The 19337-nt window shown below is 38.6% G+C and overlaps 1 protein-coding gene across 5 annotated transcripts in view; it reads right to left on the bottom strand.

Moving 5' to 3' along the window:
* RAPGEF6 (Rap guanine nucleotide exchange factor 6) overlaps window positions 1–19337 on the bottom strand; it is a 178722-nt gene that overhangs the window by 27878 nt on the left and 131507 nt on the right. For all 5 annotated transcript variants that reach the window (XM_045822778.1, XM_045822788.1, XM_045822816.1 and 2 more), the window contains 4 exons: window positions 17900–18057; window positions 12228–12468; window positions 11303–11686; window positions 3838–4049 (listed from right to left, as the gene is read on the bottom strand). In XM_045822778.1, coding sequence (XP_045678734.1) covers window positions 3838–4049; window positions 11303–11686; window positions 12228–12468; window positions 17900–18057 — 995 coding nt within the window. The remainder of the gene's footprint in view (window positions 1–3837; window positions 4050–11302; window positions 11687–12227; window positions 12469–17899; window positions 18058–19337) is intronic.

Below are 19337 nucleotides of genomic sequence, written 5' to 3'. Positions count from 1 at the left end.
AGGGAGGGGTTAGGTGGGAAATAAAATAATAGTATGTCTGTTTTCCCAAATGACAATAATTGGTTAAAATTAAGAGGTGCTGGCTCATAAGGATAAACATTTTCTTTTTTTTTTAAGATTTTATTTATTTATTTTTAGAGAGGGAAGGGAGGGAGAAAGAAAGAGAGAGAGAAACATCAATGTGTGGTTGCTGGGGGCTGTGGTCTGCAACCCAGGCATGTGCCCTGACTGAGAATCGAACCTGCGACACTTTGGTTCGCAGCCTATGCTCAATCCACTGAGCTATGCCAGCCAGGGCTAGGATAAACATTTTCTAATCTGCCACTCACTTTCCCTTTTCCAGAGCTTAAATTTATAATCATGATTTTAATCGTTTAACACAAATTTGCTAGTTCCTAAGTTTCATAATTTTTGTTTCTGTTCTGCTAAGTACTTCTCTGAGAAAAATTCACATAACTTTCAAAGTGGTCTACTTGACTTTGAAGAGAGTGAGTGAGTAGGAGACCAGACTAAGTCCAGCTGCCACTCACCCAGTTCCGACCCTAAGGCAGCAAATACGCTGAAAAGGCACTCCAACTGCCTACAGCCATGCTCTGCTCCCCCCGCCTATCTGTAACAGTGAGTACAACCCAGCTCATCACAAGCAGCAGCCCTCAAGGAGCCTCTGTGGAACTCTGAGGCCCTGCAGACAAGCTGGAGAACCACGCAGGTCTGGGACACATGGTGGCCCTCTCTCACAGTGAACAACTCCTACACATTGTTGTATGAATTGTTCGGGGTCACAACACGAGCTGGAAATGAGATAACCACCAAAAATACTTCCAAGTCACATAAGCAGGTTTTGTGGGAGCATGTCAGAGCATCAGAGTATCTTCTTATGAAAAAGGAGTGACAATGAAAGAGGGTGGCAGTAAGACTGGGCAGTCTGAACTACATTACTGAGAAACAGCAGAAAATTTGGACGAAGATTAAGTCGTCACTAGGGTACCAAGGCAGTGAAGCTCTGGAAGGAGAAGGCAGGTCTGGGGCAGGCGCAGCGTTTCCCAGGGCCAGACTCCCGGCACATATGCGGACTTCAGAAAAGGCAGATGCTGAGCTGGAAAACTGGGTAGTGCCCCCAACTTCTGAGGTTAAAGGAAAGAGCTCAAGTCCAGGTAAGCCTCCAATGCTTTGGGTTGGGATCCTAAAATGCTATATCCTGAGACTAAGAATGCACTGAGGGTGGACTGGGATACAAGGCCAATGTTAAATTACCTTAAAATGTGAAAATGGAATAACGTAATTTTGGAAAACAGTGCCCTAGCTGACTGGCAGAAGCAAGCTTTAATTCTCTGGAGGAATGGAACATCATCTGAAACCTCAGATTATTTCTGTAATTTTTTAATACACAACATTCACTTTGTTAAAAATAACCAGGGCCATCAGGAGAAAAGATAACATAATTAAAATGCACAGGACAATAAGACAACAGAAAGGGACCCAAAAAGGACCTAGATTATGGAGTTATTAGAGACAGACTTTAGAATAAACCATGTTACGTATGTGTAAAGATATAAAAAACACTGAGAACTTTGGCAGAGAACAAGAAGATAAAAAGATAAGCAAATGTAAACTGTAAAACAGAAAAAACAGAGTAATTGGAATTAGAAACTCACCAATAAATTTGAAAGTAAATGAGACAGAGTTGGAGAGAGAATTAATAAATTGGACAATAGGTTGGAAGAAAATATCCAGAATAAAGCATGGTGAGACAAAAACATGAGAAATACACAAAACAGTATATGAGACAATAGGGGCATTAATAGGGGAAATCAATCAGGTCTAACAGAAGTGAAATCAAAATCACTAAAGAAAAGCTCCGAGGAGGGGAGATGAAAAACTTGAAGACAGAATAACAGGATTTTACAAAACTTATAAAAAATATCAAAACACAGATTTCAAGATCCTTTATAACCAAGTCAGAATTAAAACAAAATGCCACACCTGATCGCATTATAGCAAAGTCAGAGGAAAACACGAAGAGAAGAAAATTATAAAGCAGCTACGGGGAAATGAATAGACTACAGTCAAAGGAACAGCAAATAGGGCAGCTGATTTCTCAACATCAATAATGGAAGTCAGATGATGACGCAATGTCATCTCAAAATGGTGAAAGACAACTGCCAACCAAACTTGTGCCTTAAGAGTGAATATGAAGTAAAGATATTTTCAGATAAACAAAAACTAAGATATTTCAGCACCATCTCACTTGTGCTTAAGGGAGTAATGAACAATTTTCTATAGGAAAAACCCAGCCATCATTATGGAAGCTTTGCAATACATAAAAGAATAAAAACAGTAACATCAGCATCAAATGGGTAAAGCTAAATAAAAACTAACTTTACTAAACAACAGTAGTATCACGTGGAAGTTAAAGGCATGGCAACAAACACATACAAGTTAGAGGTGGAAAAATAAAATTTGAAATGGTCTAAGTTCTTTGCAATGCTTGACATGGAGAAAAGTACTAATGAATATTAAACTAATATCAACAACTATAAATACTATAATGCCTAGCATAACACTAGAAAAATAATAAAATAGTGTACAGTTAGCTAACTTATGGAGTAGGACAAATACTGTGCAAAAAATGCAGGATACTGTGGAAAAAATATATGGTAAAAGATCTTTTAAAACTAGAAACTTGCTGTTCATCAAAATAAACCTTAAGAGAGTCAAAAGGCAAGTTGTTTTATACACTGGATTTATAAAATATTCTTAAAAATTTATTAAATAGGTGACAACCTAATAAAAAATTGCCAAGAAACTTGAACTGATAATTGACAAGAGGACAAATACATATATAAAAGTGTTCTTCCTCATTAGTGATATGGGAAATGCAGATCAAAACACACACCTATTGGAAGAAGTAAAAACTAAAACAGAGTTTGACCAGGTGCTGAGGAGGTGAGGACGAGGCTCTAACACTGCCAGTGTTCCGCTTTACTCGGTAATGCCAAACACTTTTTGAAGTTGATCACACAAACACCAGAACCCAGATCCCTGCCCCAAGTCACATGAGAAACACACATGCACTGAGAGACACGGGCGAGGACACCTGCAGTAACAGCAAGCACCACTATTCAGAACAGATGCGTGTGGGCACCATTAAATACTCACTCACCAAACGGAGAAAACCATTGTATTGCATTCACGTAAGGGATTACTAAATAGTTTTGAAAATAAAGTAGGACAACACTCAAAAACATGGAAAGATCTCCCAAATCTATAATGTTGACAAAATAAACCAGAAAATAAACTAAACCGAAATGTGAAAGGACAAAGCCTACCCTGTGGTTCTGTTTGTATAGAGGTCAAGGGCAGGGAAAACCAAACCATACCATGAGAAGTCAGAGCAGCAGCTGCCTTTGGAGAAAGAGATGCAGATGGTGATTGGGAAGGGGCGTGTATGGAGCCCTGGGAAGCTGGTGATGTTTTACTTTTGACCTAGATGTTGGTTACATGGATATTTCTGTAAATGTATTAGGCTTTTCTCTTCTTTTGGGCACTTTTTGTACATGTCAAGTAATTTTTTAAAAATTGGAAAAATATTACTAAACAACAAATATCAAACCACCTGAAATTGGCATGAGTAAAGTTTATGTTTAAATGAAGAGGGTAAACATCTAATTTTTTCTTGTCAATAATGTGGGTTTTGGATTTTTAAAATCTGCTGCATTTAACTGGGTAGAACTTTAGTGATATATCATCATTAGATCAAAAAGATATATCAATAAGTCACAATTCTCTACAATTAGCTGAAGCTAAACATGCTAATTTCAAATAACTTTTACATACCTTCATGTAGAAATGTCATGTCTTTCTTGACAACAGGGAAGAGTGGAATAATTGGAGGCTGCATGCTTTGACTACTAAGAATATTTCTGTACTTTGCCATGTTTCTGGATGGATCAAAAAGGTCTTGGAGATCTTGCAGGTGTTTCTCATACTTGCTTGGTAACTTTTCCCAAGTGCCTCTGAGTCGTGCTACAGAAGCTAGGTTCAAGCCACTGCCAAAGGTGAAAACGACAACGTTAAAGGGGGACTGTACGAGGAGGACTCAGGTCTGTAAAGTGCAAACACCAAGTGTCTCTAATAAAGCTAAAATACGAAGGGGCACGTTTCAATGTGCTGAAATAAACAGAGTAAACCATGAAGAAATGAACAAAAATGACTCCTTGATCTTAAAACAAGGAAATCCTCTTTCAGAGGAACTACTTGCCTAAAGCTGTATACCTATAACCTTTATTTTATAGTTTGCATTAAGTGACTAAAAATAATTCCATAAAATAGACACATAACTTCAAAAAATTTCAAGTAGCACAATGTTTTTGTTTGTTTTACTTAGCAATAGCTTTATAGAGACATTGTCTATTTGTGAGTGGTTTAAGATTTGCTGAGCACAACTGGTATATACATAAATGAGGCAATTTCTGGGGCTGAGGCAGCGTTCCTTCTCTGAGGTTTTGTCCCCAACATCCCTGACTGCCATACTTCCATATCTCTCAGTCCTAACCCTGTCCCCTAGGTTTAGGCTTCCCTATGCTCAATGTCTCCCTTCTACAGAATTTTAAGCACGCTCAGATAGCTCTAACTTGAAAAATAATTCATGCCAATTAGGCTGCAACTCTTGCCCCTCCCTTTACTTCTGTACCAAACATCTCACAGGTACACTATCATGTGAACAGCACATAAATAACGCCCCAACTTCCCACTTTTATGTTAAGCCACCTGATTTTCAACCACACCATTGTATTTAAAGTATTCTCTTGTGTTCAGATTTTAAGGTATGAAGTTAAGATATCTTTGCTCCCTTTGCTTCTCAGAAAGTATCCAAATAACTAAAAGGATGAGTAACAAATGCAAATTTCATCTCCACTGAAACTAATAGATTCTGAAATTCCTAAACCCATTAGGATGAACATCAAAATATAGTCAAATAGGAGTATATGAAATACTGCAAAACATCATCCACAGCTGCAGATTTCAATGAAAGCTGGGAAAGCACAGGGTTCCAACGCATGTAATGCCACCGAAGGCAAAAACAGCAATCCCCTAGCTGATACTGCACATCCGAGTGAGTGAGCTGACAGATTCAGGCAGGGGCTAGATGCTGTTCTTTACAACTAGGGAGTCTCAGGGAAAGTATAACAGTGCACACGATAATAGAACATCCTGGTGAGAAGCAGCTTGGCAGTGAGACAGGACAAAAGGGAGAAATTCTGAGTTGTATGCTGCTCAAACGTGCCAATCCCCACTTGCTGAAGAGAAGCAGAGGGTAAAACAATTCATGGATGAGCTCAATCCCTGTGAACCTGCAATGCTCCCCTGGCTCCACTCCTACCCGGACCTCCTGCAAATGTCATTTAAAAAGGAGGAATAAACACGGGATCTGTAACAAATAGTTGAAGAACATAAAGAAAAAAATGTTGCCAATAATTAAATGAAAACTGGGACTAATCAACAACCTAGCCATGATTTCAAATGAATTAGTGAAGTAAACAAACAGCTTAATACAGTGATGTAAAAACTTAGGAAAAATATGAAGAGAAGTTAATTTAAAAATAGTAAAGTTCAGGGAAAAAATGGAATAAAAAATAAAACCAGCAGAGAAATGAAGGCCACACTGGAACCTGCATTAACAAGAATGACAATGCTAAACACCAGTGCAAGTGACAAGGAGGAAAGGATTAATAACAGCAATCAACAGGAATGCACAGTTGAAAAGGATGAGAGAAAATAACTGCATGGAAGACAAGCGAGGTCTAAAATCTGCATAAGTGGTACTCTTGAGGAAGGAAACAAAAATAAGGGAACTGAAAAAATACTCCAAAGTACAATTTGGGAAAACTTTCCAGAAACAAAAGAAGAATTGAATCTACAGATTGAATAGACACCACAGTTCCAGAGAACTAACCTAACATGGAATCAGAAAAGATGTAGCAACACTCATGTAAAGGTAAATGACTTCAGAGGTAAGGAACAGACCTAGGAAGTAGTCGCAGAAACTCAGACAGCTCCATAAAATGCTAATTGTGGAGCCAAGTCTATTAAGTTTCCATGAAATAACATACGAGAAAAGAACTTTAAAGCCCAACTGTCACTGAAGTTCAAAGGCAAAAGAAAGGCATTTTGAATATACTTAGGAAATACAATTCCCACAAACTGCAACCAAAAGATGACTGGACAGAGGGATGTCAGTATTGTGGCAGCAAAGGCATCCTCGTTTTATTCCCTCCCCCACCCCCATCCCCGACAACAAAAATGTGGCATCTACCCATGAACAGAAGTGCCTTCAATGGATTTGTGGAACTCAGCACCACATGCCAAGGGACCTAGGAGGAGCCTTGCTCACAGGTGTATCGGGTGATAGGTAGCTAAGCTTCAGTACTGGCTGTGGAACCCACAGGAGACTGTGATTAATTCTGGCCCCTCTCAGCTGTGGTCTGGAAACACTGCCTTGGGAAGTCACCTACAGACAAGAGAGCCTTGTGGAAGTCCAGGTGTCCAGAGAGAAGTTCCAACACTCCGTTGGAACAAAACAAAACAAAAACCAAAACAAAACAAACAAAACAAAACAAGTTTGGATGCACTGAGGTAGGTTAAAGGAACAATTTGACATTGCTGGCATCACCCTACCCTGGCACGGCTAAGAGCTCAACTAGGTGGCCTGTGATTTCTCCCACGGAGTAAGGGAAAGCTGATGAGTGAAGGCTTGCTTTCCTTAGCTGAGTAGTATACTTCCAAAGTCCAAAGAGCAGTCAAATGAATATCTGGGGCTGAAGAATTCAATGAAATAAAAATGTAATAGAGAGCCGTGACATCGGACTAGATTCGAAAAGAATCACTGAGACAGAGGACAGGAATTCTCAAATAATGCAGTGTAAGAAAAAAATGAAAGATCAGAGGCAGCTTGCATGACCTAAAGGAAATTATCCAGAACCCCCCCCCCAAAAAAAGAAAATCACACTATTCAAACCACTGGAGTTCCAGAAGGAGACAAAAGGGAAAGGGGGCAGAAAGCCTATTTAGAGAAATATGGCCAATAACACCCCAAACCAGAGAAAGATCTGGACATCCCAGCTCAGGAAACTGGTAGGTTGAACCAAACATATTCTAATAGAACTGTAAAAAATCAAAGACTGAATTCTAAGGCAGAAAGAGAAAAAAGGATTTAATCTATTAAGCTATTAGCAGATTTCTTAGCATTTACACCAGGAGAGAGTGGGATGATATATTCAAAGTGCTGGGAAAAAAAATTGCCAACCAAGAATAATCTGGCGAAACCATACTAGAGAAATGAAGGACATCCAGAAAGACCCTATAAGTGAGTGGTGTCCACAGCGCCCTGTCCTCAACAGCCAGGGTCAGCTCCTGCAGACTCATGCCTGTGGCTTCTTCTATGGAGTCCAGCTCCTCCCTGTTGGGCTGTCTCCTTTTCTTGCTGCCTTCTACTTTTGCCAGCATTATTGTCTTTACCAAAGAATCCTGCTTTCTCATTTGTGCCCCCAACTACAACAACAACAAAACAACAACAACAACAACAACAAAAACCACCAATTCACAACAAAACACAGCAAGAGAGTAAGGAACAAGCAAATTACAAAACAGTCAGAAAATAAATAAGATGGAAGTAGTAAGTCCTTCCATATCAGTAATTACAATAAATGTGAATAGACTGAATTCTCCAATCATAAGGCAGAGTGGCTGGATGAAAAAACAAGACTCAACTATATGCTGCTCATGAGAGACTCACTTCAGTTTAAAGGACACTGAGAGGCTTTAAGTAAAGAGATGGAAAAAATATATGCCACACAAGTGGAAGCCAAGAGAGAGCTGAGCTAGCCATATTTGTCAGACAAAAGAGACTTTAAGGTCAAAACTGGTAACGAGACAAAAGGCCATTACATAATGGTAAGAGTCAACTCTTCATCAAGACATAACAATCATAAATATACATGTACCCAACACTGGAGTACCTAAATACATTAAGTAAATACCAATAGATTTGAAGGAAGAAATAGAAGACAATACAATAACAGCTGGGGACTTCAATACTCAACTTGTAGCAGTGGATAGATCATCCAGACAGAAAACCAGTAAGGAAACACTGGACTTTAACCATGCTTTACCAGGGGTGTCCAACCTGCGGCCTAGGATGGCTATGAATGCGGTGCAACACAAAGTCGTAAATGTACTTAAAACATTAAGAGATTTTTTTGTGATTACATGTAGCAATGTATTTAATGCATGGCCCAAGACAACTCTTCTTCCAGGGTGGCCCAGAGATGCCAAAAGGCTGGACATCCCTGCTTTATACCAAATGGACCTAGTGAATATATGTGTCATTCAATCCAGCGTCAGCAGAAAAAAACATTCTTCTCAGGCATGCACAGAACTCTCCAGGACAGATCAGTAGATAAGCCACAAAACAAATCTTAGCAAATTAAAGAAGACTGAAATCATGCTAGTATCTTTCCTCGCCACAGTGGTGTGAAATCAAGAAGTAACAAAAGGCCCTGGCTGGTGTGGCTTAGTGGATTGAGTGCTGGCCTGTGAACTAAAGCATCGCCAGTTCGATTACCTGTCAGGGCACATGCCTAGGTTGCTGGCCAGGTCCCCACTGGGGACCATGTGAGAGGCAACCACACATTGATGTTTCTCTTCCTCTCTTTCTCCCTCCCTTTCCCTCTCTCCAAAAATAAATAAATAAAATCTTAAAAAAAAAAAGAACAAAAGAAGAAAGCTGGAAAATCTAGAAATATGTAGAAATTCAACAGCATACCAATGAACTACCAATGTGTCGAAGAGCAAAAGGAAAATTTAAAAAAATCTCTGAACAAAGGAAAATCAATATGCAACATAACAAGATCTACGGAATGCTGCAAATCTATGGAATCTTTGGAGCTGCAAAAGAGTCCCAAAACTGAAGTTTATAGTAATAAATACTTGTATTGCCAAAAAAAAAAATCTCAATAAACTACCTAACTTTATGCATCAAAGAACTGTAAAAAGGAGCAACTTAGTGCAAAGTTAGGTGAAGTAGGGAAATATTAGAACAGAAATAAATAAAATAGAGGCCAGAAAAACATTAAAAAGAGCAATGAAACTAAGAACTGGCTTTTTGAAATGATAAACAAAACTGACAAATATTTAGCTAGACCAGAATTTTTCAACTGGTGTGCCTCAATATTTTTTAATATGTTCAATACCAAACTATTCAGTCAGGAGCACTGAATAAGGGAAAAAAGGGAATCTTTTCCCTTATATTGTAAAATTAAAAAATGATGAACAGCCGACACGACGACAGTCATCTAGTGTGAATGAATCTTATACCTATTTTTTTTGTCAGATCAACAAAAATTATATTCTTTGGTATGCCACAGAACTGTAGTACTGTGCTCCATGAGATGAAAAAGGCTGCAAATTGCTGAGCAAGACTAAGAAAAAGAAAGAATTTAAACAATTTAATTCCCATTGGAACAGACTGATTCACCCGTGTCATCTCTGCTAAAAGGTTACAGCCTTCATATTTTTGATATACCTTAATACAGAGCAATTTACTTTACATAAATTATTGAAAATGTATATAATAAGTGTTCTTCACAAGAAAAGAAACTTCTTGACCAAAGCAACATCTTTTACCCAAATCTTTCCTCGGGGCTACCATCTCCCCTTGGCTTCAATGACAGATGCTGTCATAACTGTGCTGTCCTGCTATTCCTTGTCCTCGACCCCCGTCTCTTCGGACAGACTCTCTTCTTTACCCCACAGTGAGCATGGTCCTTAAATACAGTTTTTAGCCCACTACCATTTTCTTTCTGCACTCTCTTTTCACACAGAGATCTTAGTGTCAACTCACTTTCTTCATGGAGAACTCCAAAACTGAGCCTGTAACTCTCGAATCTGTTTCCTTCAAATAGTTTAAATTTCTAGCCTTCCTCCAGGGGTTTATCAATGGCTGCTTTGTTCCCCCATTTTAGGCCCAGCTGTTAAAAACTGTGAGGTCGGTGGTGTAATTCCTGTATTTTAGAGAGAACACTGATCTTCAATTTTCCACTGACCTACTGCCACTACATGGGAGAGGCAAGATTCAAACAAAGGTCACTCTGTTCATTTCTACTCAATACTCCTCCTATAGTGTCTGGTTCAGTTGCAGGCACTGGTTAACTTCATAAAGGTGGTACCTACTACCATGACAGACTTATGACTTAAAAGTCCATATAAAGATTCTCACATATTAGGAACAAATCATAATTAAATTCTGGGAGGACTATACACAGATGGAATTGGTTAAGGTAGAATTCTGCTGTTATATGGCCTTGCATAAATGGCTCAAACTACGACTACCCCCGCCCCATCTTTAAAATTAGACTTGCTTTAAGAGGAATCCCTCTAATAAGCGTCAGAAAACAAATGAACAAGATTAGCTTCTCATTGTGAGTGGGGATAAGGAAGAAGATTCTTAGGAGTTCCCATCCACCATTCCTGGGCTTATAAACACTGAAGGACTTTTAGAATTCTAACAGTCTGCCTGCTTGAGCAGCAACATATCCAATGGTATCTCATGCAGTGGCTGGGACACAGGAAGAGCTCACCAAATGGTTGCCATTATTATTATCATTGTTGTTGTTGTTTTAGGTTAGAGCAGCAATTTTCAGCTGGTGTGCCACAGCATACTAGTTTGCCATAAGAATTGCGAGACCATGCAATACCTGACACCTTTTACCTCAGATTGTCAAAAAAATGACAACAACCATTATAACAATAGCTGTCTGAATCAAAATTATACCTATTTTTTGTCAGATTGGCAAAAAATATATTTTTCAGAGTGCCACAGAATTTTAAGTAATATGTGCCACGAGATGGAAAGGGCTGAAAACCACTGGGTTAGAGCACTGACGCCAAGCTCCGATGTTCCGGCGCCACATCACAGTGAGGCACGCACAGACGTCTGAGGGCGAAGACCAAGTGCTGGACATGTGCGGAGAGGGTGACCCGTCAAAGGGGAAGGAGGAGGGAAAACTGGAAGGCAATCAACCGTATCCCCACACACAAAAAAGAAGTTCAGGTAACAGAAAGATGGAAGAAGCAAAAAGGCAAGAAGCCAGTATCACCAGAATGAAAAGTATACTAAATCTAACAATTCTTCAGTAAAAACCTATTAATTAAAATTCCCTCTCCTAGCTATTGCATACCTAAGCAGAACATCAGAGTATGTCTAATATGACAAAATTGTACATTAATTTTTGCACTAACTTACCTTATTATTGCAAACATGGAATTGAAGTTTTTACATTCACGACAGTGAAGAGCAATTTTAATGAAATGCTTAATAATCTTCATTCGTTTAAGCTGATTTGACTCGGTTAAAACCTCTGAGGCAACCCAGAATGTCTCCTGGTTTACAATGTCCTCAAATTCTTTCAAGTGAGTATTTCCTGTTTTAGACTCTAACTTAAAAAGGTCATCGATGTACTCAGTAGGCTCAATATTACGGAACAAGTCAAAGTCCCTCATGGACAGCTGAGTGGCCAGCTCGATGGTGCTGAGCTGCAGCATGGAGAGCTGGCTTTCCTTAACCAGCTCTTGTGCGTCTTCATCTGAACACAAGGTTTCTGTCTCCATGTTGTTTTTTAAATAATACCTATAAGGAAAAAATTGTTTTTATAAGTGATTTTATGTTCCTAAGACCATTTTCCCTCTTTATTACAATAAAAACATTTTTAAAATTAAAAAATTCCCACATATTCACAAAAGGATAACCACTTAGAAGAATTGTGAAAATTATGGCTTCTCCTGCTGAAAGTACACTGTCATATTAAAAATGAATTAAGAAATTAATACATACAAACTTAGAAGTATGTACAAATATGTACCATTTACTTTCCCCCGCTATATAAAATAGAGATTGGACTACATCAGTGGTTCCAAAACTTTATTTTAGGAAGAGGGTAAAATATGTTAGCGACCCATCCTCCTTCTCCTTTTCCCACTTCTGTGGAGCTGTTCTGAGCGCATTTCTAACATTATGAAGATGAGAAAAGCTAAAAAATTAAAAGAAATCCTACTTCAGTTTTAGAAACTCAGTGGCCCTAAATGCAAGATTTCCATTTAAAATATCTGTTTTAACACGGAATCTTCAGAAACACACACAGAAATAAGTATTTACTAATAAGAACATTCACCTTCCATTGAGCTGAATTCTATCAGCTAATTTGGAAAACTGGTCCGGAAGTCGTCTCTGTTTTATGACACCCTCAGGAGTAACAGAAACTTCACAGAGAGAGTATGTGTCAGACGCTCCAGTCAAACCAAATTCATGAACAGCGTGACAAACAACTTCTTTAGCTGTGGTGTCTTTACTGATGATAATATAGCAACTTTGTTGATCTGCTTTGAAAACTCGTATAACTTGATCAGGAATATCTATATAAATACAAAAATGTGCCATGTTATTTTAGAAAAATTACTTTTAACTCTTCAAAAAGCAATGTGGGACACAATGATCTCTTTAAACAGTGAAATACACATTTCTATTTCAGGTTAACAGAAATTACTACTGCATTTATTGATAAATAAATGTATCTATCTTCTCAGGTGACAAAACCCTAACAAAGAAAGACATAATTAGTGTCATACTATACATACAATTTTGATATCATCTTTATATATTTTAATTATACAAATGATAGGCACACATTTTATTTTCTCTTCTCTCACTGCTAACATACTATGACATCGTCTGGGGAGGAACAGAGTAGGTGTATCTTGCTGAACAGTGTGAAAAAGTCATCCTCTGATTAAAACCATTTCCCCCCCAAACAATAACCTGTTACACAGTCACAGAAGAGGGATTTGGGCACCTCCAGAACAGACCCACATATGAGACTATCCAAAGCATTAAGCCAACCCCTGATTAATTTGCCAAGGTAACAAAAATATCAATTTGGAAAACGTTTGAGAAACAGAGAAAAAATTATCTGCACTAATATTGGCACCCATGTAAACCTCTTTTTCCAGTTCAGAATCGTTAAATGTATAATACATAAATATCCTTTACAAACATATTTATCAACAGAAGAAAATCATGTGTCAAACATAGTACTTAACACATGGCAGACCCTCAAATATTAATTGACTAGATAAATTGTAAGTATGAGGTTAAATGTGAATCAATAAAAATACTGATTTAATCAGTTCAAATTTTAGGCTCACAACTAGACGGCATTTACAAATATAATCCTGTAAAGGCAGAAGAGACATTTCAAAAGAATCTGTGAGGAGCAAAACATTTATTAGTCTTATGATTCCTATTTTATTAATAAAATTCTTATAAATAAATGAATTCAAGACAAGGATTCTCAGATATGTGGATTTTCAACACAAAGGCAAAATTTCTAAAGTGCTAAATATAATCTTGCATGAGTAAAACAAAAGAAAATCAGACGTGAAGAATGCCTGTACTGACATTGAGATTACACTAAAAATGGGAAACTTTTCACATATTTAAGGTGAGATGCTCATTAAAAAAAAACAAACACCACAAAGCCGACTCTTTATTTTGCTTTAAATTATTAATTGCTGAACGAATAATTAGGGAGTTTCTGTTATGTGCCTACAGTGTTCAGGTGGCGAAGACGCAGTAATAAATGAGAAGGACAAAGTCCCGTCTCTCAGGGATTTGCTTGTATTCAAGAGAGTAAGTGGTGGTCAAGGAATGGCAGACAGTAATTAAGAAAGACACTCCATGTAGTGAAAAACACCACAAAAAACACAGGGTGGTGGTGGTACAATGGTACGGAGCAAGGACTGGCAAACTCGTATGAGTCAGACAGTAATATTAAGTTTTGCAAGCCAAGAAAGAATACAAATTTCCACAAGGCTTTTTAAACAAAATTCAAAACATGTAAATATAAAACATGTAAAGATATTACAACACAGTTTAGGCAACCCTGTAAATGTCTACCAAAAGAAAACTGGTTAAATGGAATACTATCAGCTGTTTAAAAACAATTTGGTAGAATGGACCCTGGCTGGTGTGGCTCAGTGGACTGAGTGCTGGCCTGTGAACCAAAGGGTCACTGGTTCGATTCCCAGTTGGGGCACATGCCTGGGTTGTGAGCCAGGTCCCCAGTATGGGGGCCCTGGAGGGCAACCACACATTGATGTTTCTCTCCCTCTCTTTCTCCCTCCTCCCTTCTCCTCTGTTTAAAAATAAATAAGTAAACTCCTTAAAAAAATTGGTAGAATGATACATTCTGATACAGAAAAGTATCCAAGTTATATTGCCAAGTGAAATGGGCTAACTGGAGGAAAAGTATAGTGTATCATTTAGGGTAAAGGGAATGAAATATACATTTTATGTGTGCTGAAATTTCTGAAAGGATAAGTAAGTAAATAGTAAACAATTGCTAATTCTAGGGGTAAAGACATTTATATTCTATCCTTTATCTACAGTTTGATTTTTAAAAAACTAATTGTATATTTCTTTATAACTAAAAAAGTAGTTAAAATAACAGATTTGAAATATTGAAAGAATATGAAGCTTACTAAGTATTACAGAAAATTTTTTAAGGGTGTGCTATTAAAAAAAAAAGAAGGAAGAAAAAGAAAGAAAGAGTATGCAAAAGTTCCACATACAGCCCTGGCTAGTGTGGCTCAGATGGTTGGAGCAATTGTCCTGTAAACCGAGAGGTCGCCAGTTTGACTTCCAGCCAGGGCACACACCTAGGTTGTGGGTTCAGTCCTATTCAGGGCATATACAAGAGGCAACCCATCAATATTTCTCTCCCTTTCTCTCTCTCCAAAATCAGTAAGCATGTCCTCAGATGAGGATTTTTTAAAAAAAGTTCCATATGCAGACTCAGAAAAAATTTTTTGAAATTTTAAAAACCTTTGAGCCACACACTGAATTCTTTTACATGTCATCTTGTAATAGGTCAAAAACTCCAAAAAACACATTTCATGTTATATAAAAGCATATAAACTCTGATGCTATGAATATAAAAACATATAGTCAAAGGAAGTGACTAAAAGAATACATGCCAGTTTAGAGTAGCAACATTGTAAGTGGAGAGAAAAGTTCTGCTTTCTGCTTCATTTAGTTATCACTTGATTTTTAAAAAATAAAATACTACATATAAACACAAGCAACAGAAACCATAGACACTTCAAGGTACTTACAGTAAAAACCAGCAGCTGCAGGCAGCAAGAAAAAGGCAAAACCACAGAAAGGTCAGCAACTAGTCAACAGTCCTGGAGCTCTGTACCCACTTCCTAATAACCTTACACATACAGCATAAACATGGCTGAGAGGAAGACTGATAAAAGTTAAACTTGACTGACATAGAACTCAGTGTTGTCATATATACTTCAAGGAGCAGAGGTTAAAATTAACTGATAATGAGTATTTTGTTTAAAATAATTATAAACAGCACCATAAAAAGCCCTTCATAAAGTTGTATATTTGGGGGTTTAAAAATATAATTTGTAAGTTAAATACCTATTTTACATTTATTCATTTATATTGCTGGTATGGACACAGGCTCTGAATAGAGTTTAGAAAGGCACCTTCCAACCTTTCACTATGTTTTCAATGAGAGAACTGTGTAAGCAATCTGAAATCAAACTGAGTGGCAACTCCTCTTCAGAGATCTGAATTTCAGCACCATGAGGCTAGTGTCTCTGAATTTTAATAATTCCATCCTCTTCCCTCTGTCCCCCAGTCAAATCCCCAACTCCCCTTTCCTTTCTCCTCTCCCTACAACCATCCCTTACCCACCCAGCCCCACCTCTATGTGTTCTGGTGGCAAAAATATAGCCTTAAGAATCATTCAATCTGTAAATCTTATGTCCCTAAATACCTGTTTTAGGAAAGCACAGGCAAATCCTATTTTATTGCACTTTGCTTTACTGAGCTTCACAGATGTTGGGTTTTTACAAACTGAAGGCAAGATCCTCCGGAAGCAGAAAGATTATACTTGCTTTATTGTGGCTGTCTGGAACCAAACTCGCAACACATCTGTAAGCATACTGTATTTACTCTGTGCTTTGGTGATGTGAAAATGTTTTAACTGTGAATGCAGAGCAATAAGTACTGCTGTGGAACACACACAAACACGGCATGGAAATAAATTCTCATGACAAGCAGCTGAGAGACCATGAAATGCGCTCCAGATTTCTGGGAAAGCAGGGACCGCCTGCAGCAAAGGGACCTGGGCATCCCCAGTGAGGTACCATTGAGCGCAGCATCGAGGAAGAAAAAGTCCACAGGACATGCAGGGAGAGGCCAGAGCCGGGGTGAACGGAATGGGCACGGAGCGCTCTGAAGGCACCTGCCACACTCAGAACAGACAGTGCAGAGTGTGGGAGGGCAGGAGGCTAGAAGAGGGGTCTGTAATTATGCTGTGAAAACAGGACCCTGCAGTTACTAAGTTGTTGTCTTTGAGCCCCAAACACACCTGGCCTCGTCATGACGGGGCTGAGACCTGCGACCCGTGCCGCTTCTCAGTCAGCTGGCTCCTTCTCAGGTTCTGCCGACAGGGACAGCAGAGGTGACTGTGAGGCTGAAGGAAGAGCCTGCCTTTCTGCCCCATGTTTTTTTCTTGCTGGCTTTTGTTCCTGCAGCGCCCCAGTGACATTTCCTCAGGCTACGGAGGCATTTCTTTCACAAAGCAGAAGCTGAGTCCAGTTTGCAGCTTTTCCACCTCTGTCATACCTCAGTGCTTGCCTTTTCATCCTTTCCGGTAAGTAGTTTAGTTTACAGCTTGATAACAATTCCTTATATTCACTTCTATCATGTATCTTGAAGGGTTTCTATTTCATGTCTGCATCCTGACTAATACAGAAATCACTCGAAACATCGAAGATAAGTAATGACTCACTATAAAATATGTTCTGGAAAGAACACTGGCAGTCATGTAGAGAGTAAGGAACAAACTGTGCAGAATGACTCTCACTGAACTGTACTTTTTGGCTATGTCCTACAGTGTTTAAGTTACTATAAAATACAAGTTTCACTACGACTCATATATCCTCCTTTTAAGGCTGAGATTTATGTAACTGACTTTCTTCCCTTTTTACATTAGCTGCTAGGAACTTCAGTATCAAGACTGAAGATCAATCACAACCACACCAATCTTTGTAGAGGTATTTTTTCCCCTCTTCTCCTTAAACCCAATTATATATTTCAGTTTTTAATTATTAGGTCTTTTACTGAAAGCCATCTCAAATATTTTCAAGTGTTGACTATAAAACTAGTCCTTCAAAGTCAAAGTGTTTCCTCCTCATAGTGAAAATTTAAATTACAGAGTTAAATGACTTTGAGTACCACTATGTATCAAGAGATGCAGAGAAAATTAACTCGATGCCGGACACTGGAAGTTTAAACACCAATGAAGAAGATGCAGTAGTACTTCAATTAATGGCATATGACGAGAACTACTGCAGCTTCATGTGTTATGGAGGGAATCAGTGTTTCTAGAAAATTACTAACCCAATATATACATGTATCAGAAAGACAGATGAGTGAGGCCACTCACAGAAAGCAATCCGGCTTATTCTTTTCCACACCCTGGATACCACGGCTGCTGGCTAAGAAGCAGTACCGCTGCTCTCACTCCCCTGCTGGGGCAGGGGTGATGAAAAGATACCTGAATGCCATCTCTTCCCTACGCACCTCTGTTTCACATCAAAGAAGTATCACTCCAGCTTAGATAAAAAGGCATAATTTTCTGTTCAGCTTTTAGAGGTAGGAAAAGAAAGCTGCAAGCAAATCTAGCACTTGTTGCCCAAGGCCTAACCATGTATTAGTCTGTTTGGTACAACATTGCTACATAAAATGACAAAAAGAAGTCACCTGAAGGGTTGGAAAAGTCCAGCATGCTGGTGGTCGGCTGCAGGAGGTCCGGGCTGCTGGAGGACAGCGTCCCAGGGATGGGCATGATAGCCAGACTGTGTCTGCAGTGTCTGGTTCCCACAATGCTGTCGTCCTGGGACTGGCTCAGGCCTCCGTCACTTCAAAAGAATGTTATGTCACTTGAAAGTGTTGAGGGTTCTTAGTAGTAAACATAACTGTTCTCTGCGCACTAAGGCATACAAAACCAATTTAAAGTGGTGACTTCAACAATTAAATTAAAATATCATACCGATTTCCTTGTACAAAGGGGAACAGTAATAATGAAAATGGCACTAAAACGTTTTGAACAATGACACAGAAATAAAACTTAACTTATACACAGCTACCTCACAACAGAAAATAGTCACGTTTAGAGTTCCTGCTGGGTTTGGTACACAAGCAGAATCTGAGTGTTCAGGGAGCCTCTGGGACCTGCCAGAATTGGCGGGCACCAACAGATGGCTCCAACAGCGCAGAGCCAGTACCAAAGCTGGTTCTGTCTCTCAGCAGAAGAGCTGGGCGACGTCCTAGGCAGAGGGTGGAGTCGGTTGTACCCCCAAACAAAGAACAGCACAGGGTGTAAAAAAAACCACAAAGCCAGGTCCAAGCAACAAAATAAAGGTCTTTAAAAATATGAACAACCTGAGAACTGCCCAAGCTGTCAAGGAGAGAGAAAACAGGAAGAAGGCACAGAGAACAGCAACAGCAATGAAAATCTGTGACGAACAGAAAGGAGAAGGAGAAAGAGGACCAGAAATGAAAATGGAAGAAAAGAATCTGATGGTCTCTGGTGTTTGATCTAAGGGCACGTTATTTCCTGTGTGATCTCTTAGTTCTATCTGGCCATTTCCTAGATGAGAACATCAGAATGAGAACAGAAAGCAAGTCATTTGAAGTTAATTCTCCTCCAAGTCTTCAAAAACAAGTGTCCATTAAATGGACATAGTTAAAGCAAAATAAAAGACTTTCTCCTTAAAATATTTAGAAGAGTTAAATAACTCTAAATATATCTAAGAGAAAAATAAAAACAAAGAGACATAACCGTCACTTAACTTATAGACATAAAAGTCCTGTAAAACACAAAGAGAAAAAAAAAACAGTCCTGCACAAACACAGAATAGCAGTGAAAAGAAACAATTTCCATCAACATCAACAATCAAAATACCACTTATTTCTAAGGTTATGCTTGTGTTAAAACCAAGGTTTCAGGTTAATATTAACTCTTATCAAAATTTTATTAAATGCAACATTCTGTCCAGAACTTGCCATGCATACAAACAGAGGTTTCACAGAATACTTACCCATTAGCTTGGAATGGATTAAAGTCTGTCTTAAAGATGAGTGACATGGGATACAGTGAGAGTAAGTTAGGAGTAAAAAAATAGGATTTAGGCAGACT

This window comes from Phyllostomus hastatus, unplaced genomic scaffold (genome assembly GCF_019186645.2).
Source record: "Phyllostomus hastatus isolate PE091 unplaced genomic scaffold, TTU_PhHast_1.1 phas_contig_150, whole genome shotgun sequence".
NCBI lineage: Eukaryota > Metazoa > Chordata > Mammalia > Chiroptera > Phyllostomidae > Phyllostomus > Phyllostomus hastatus.
This window is presented reverse-complemented; position numbering and strand designations above follow the sequence as displayed.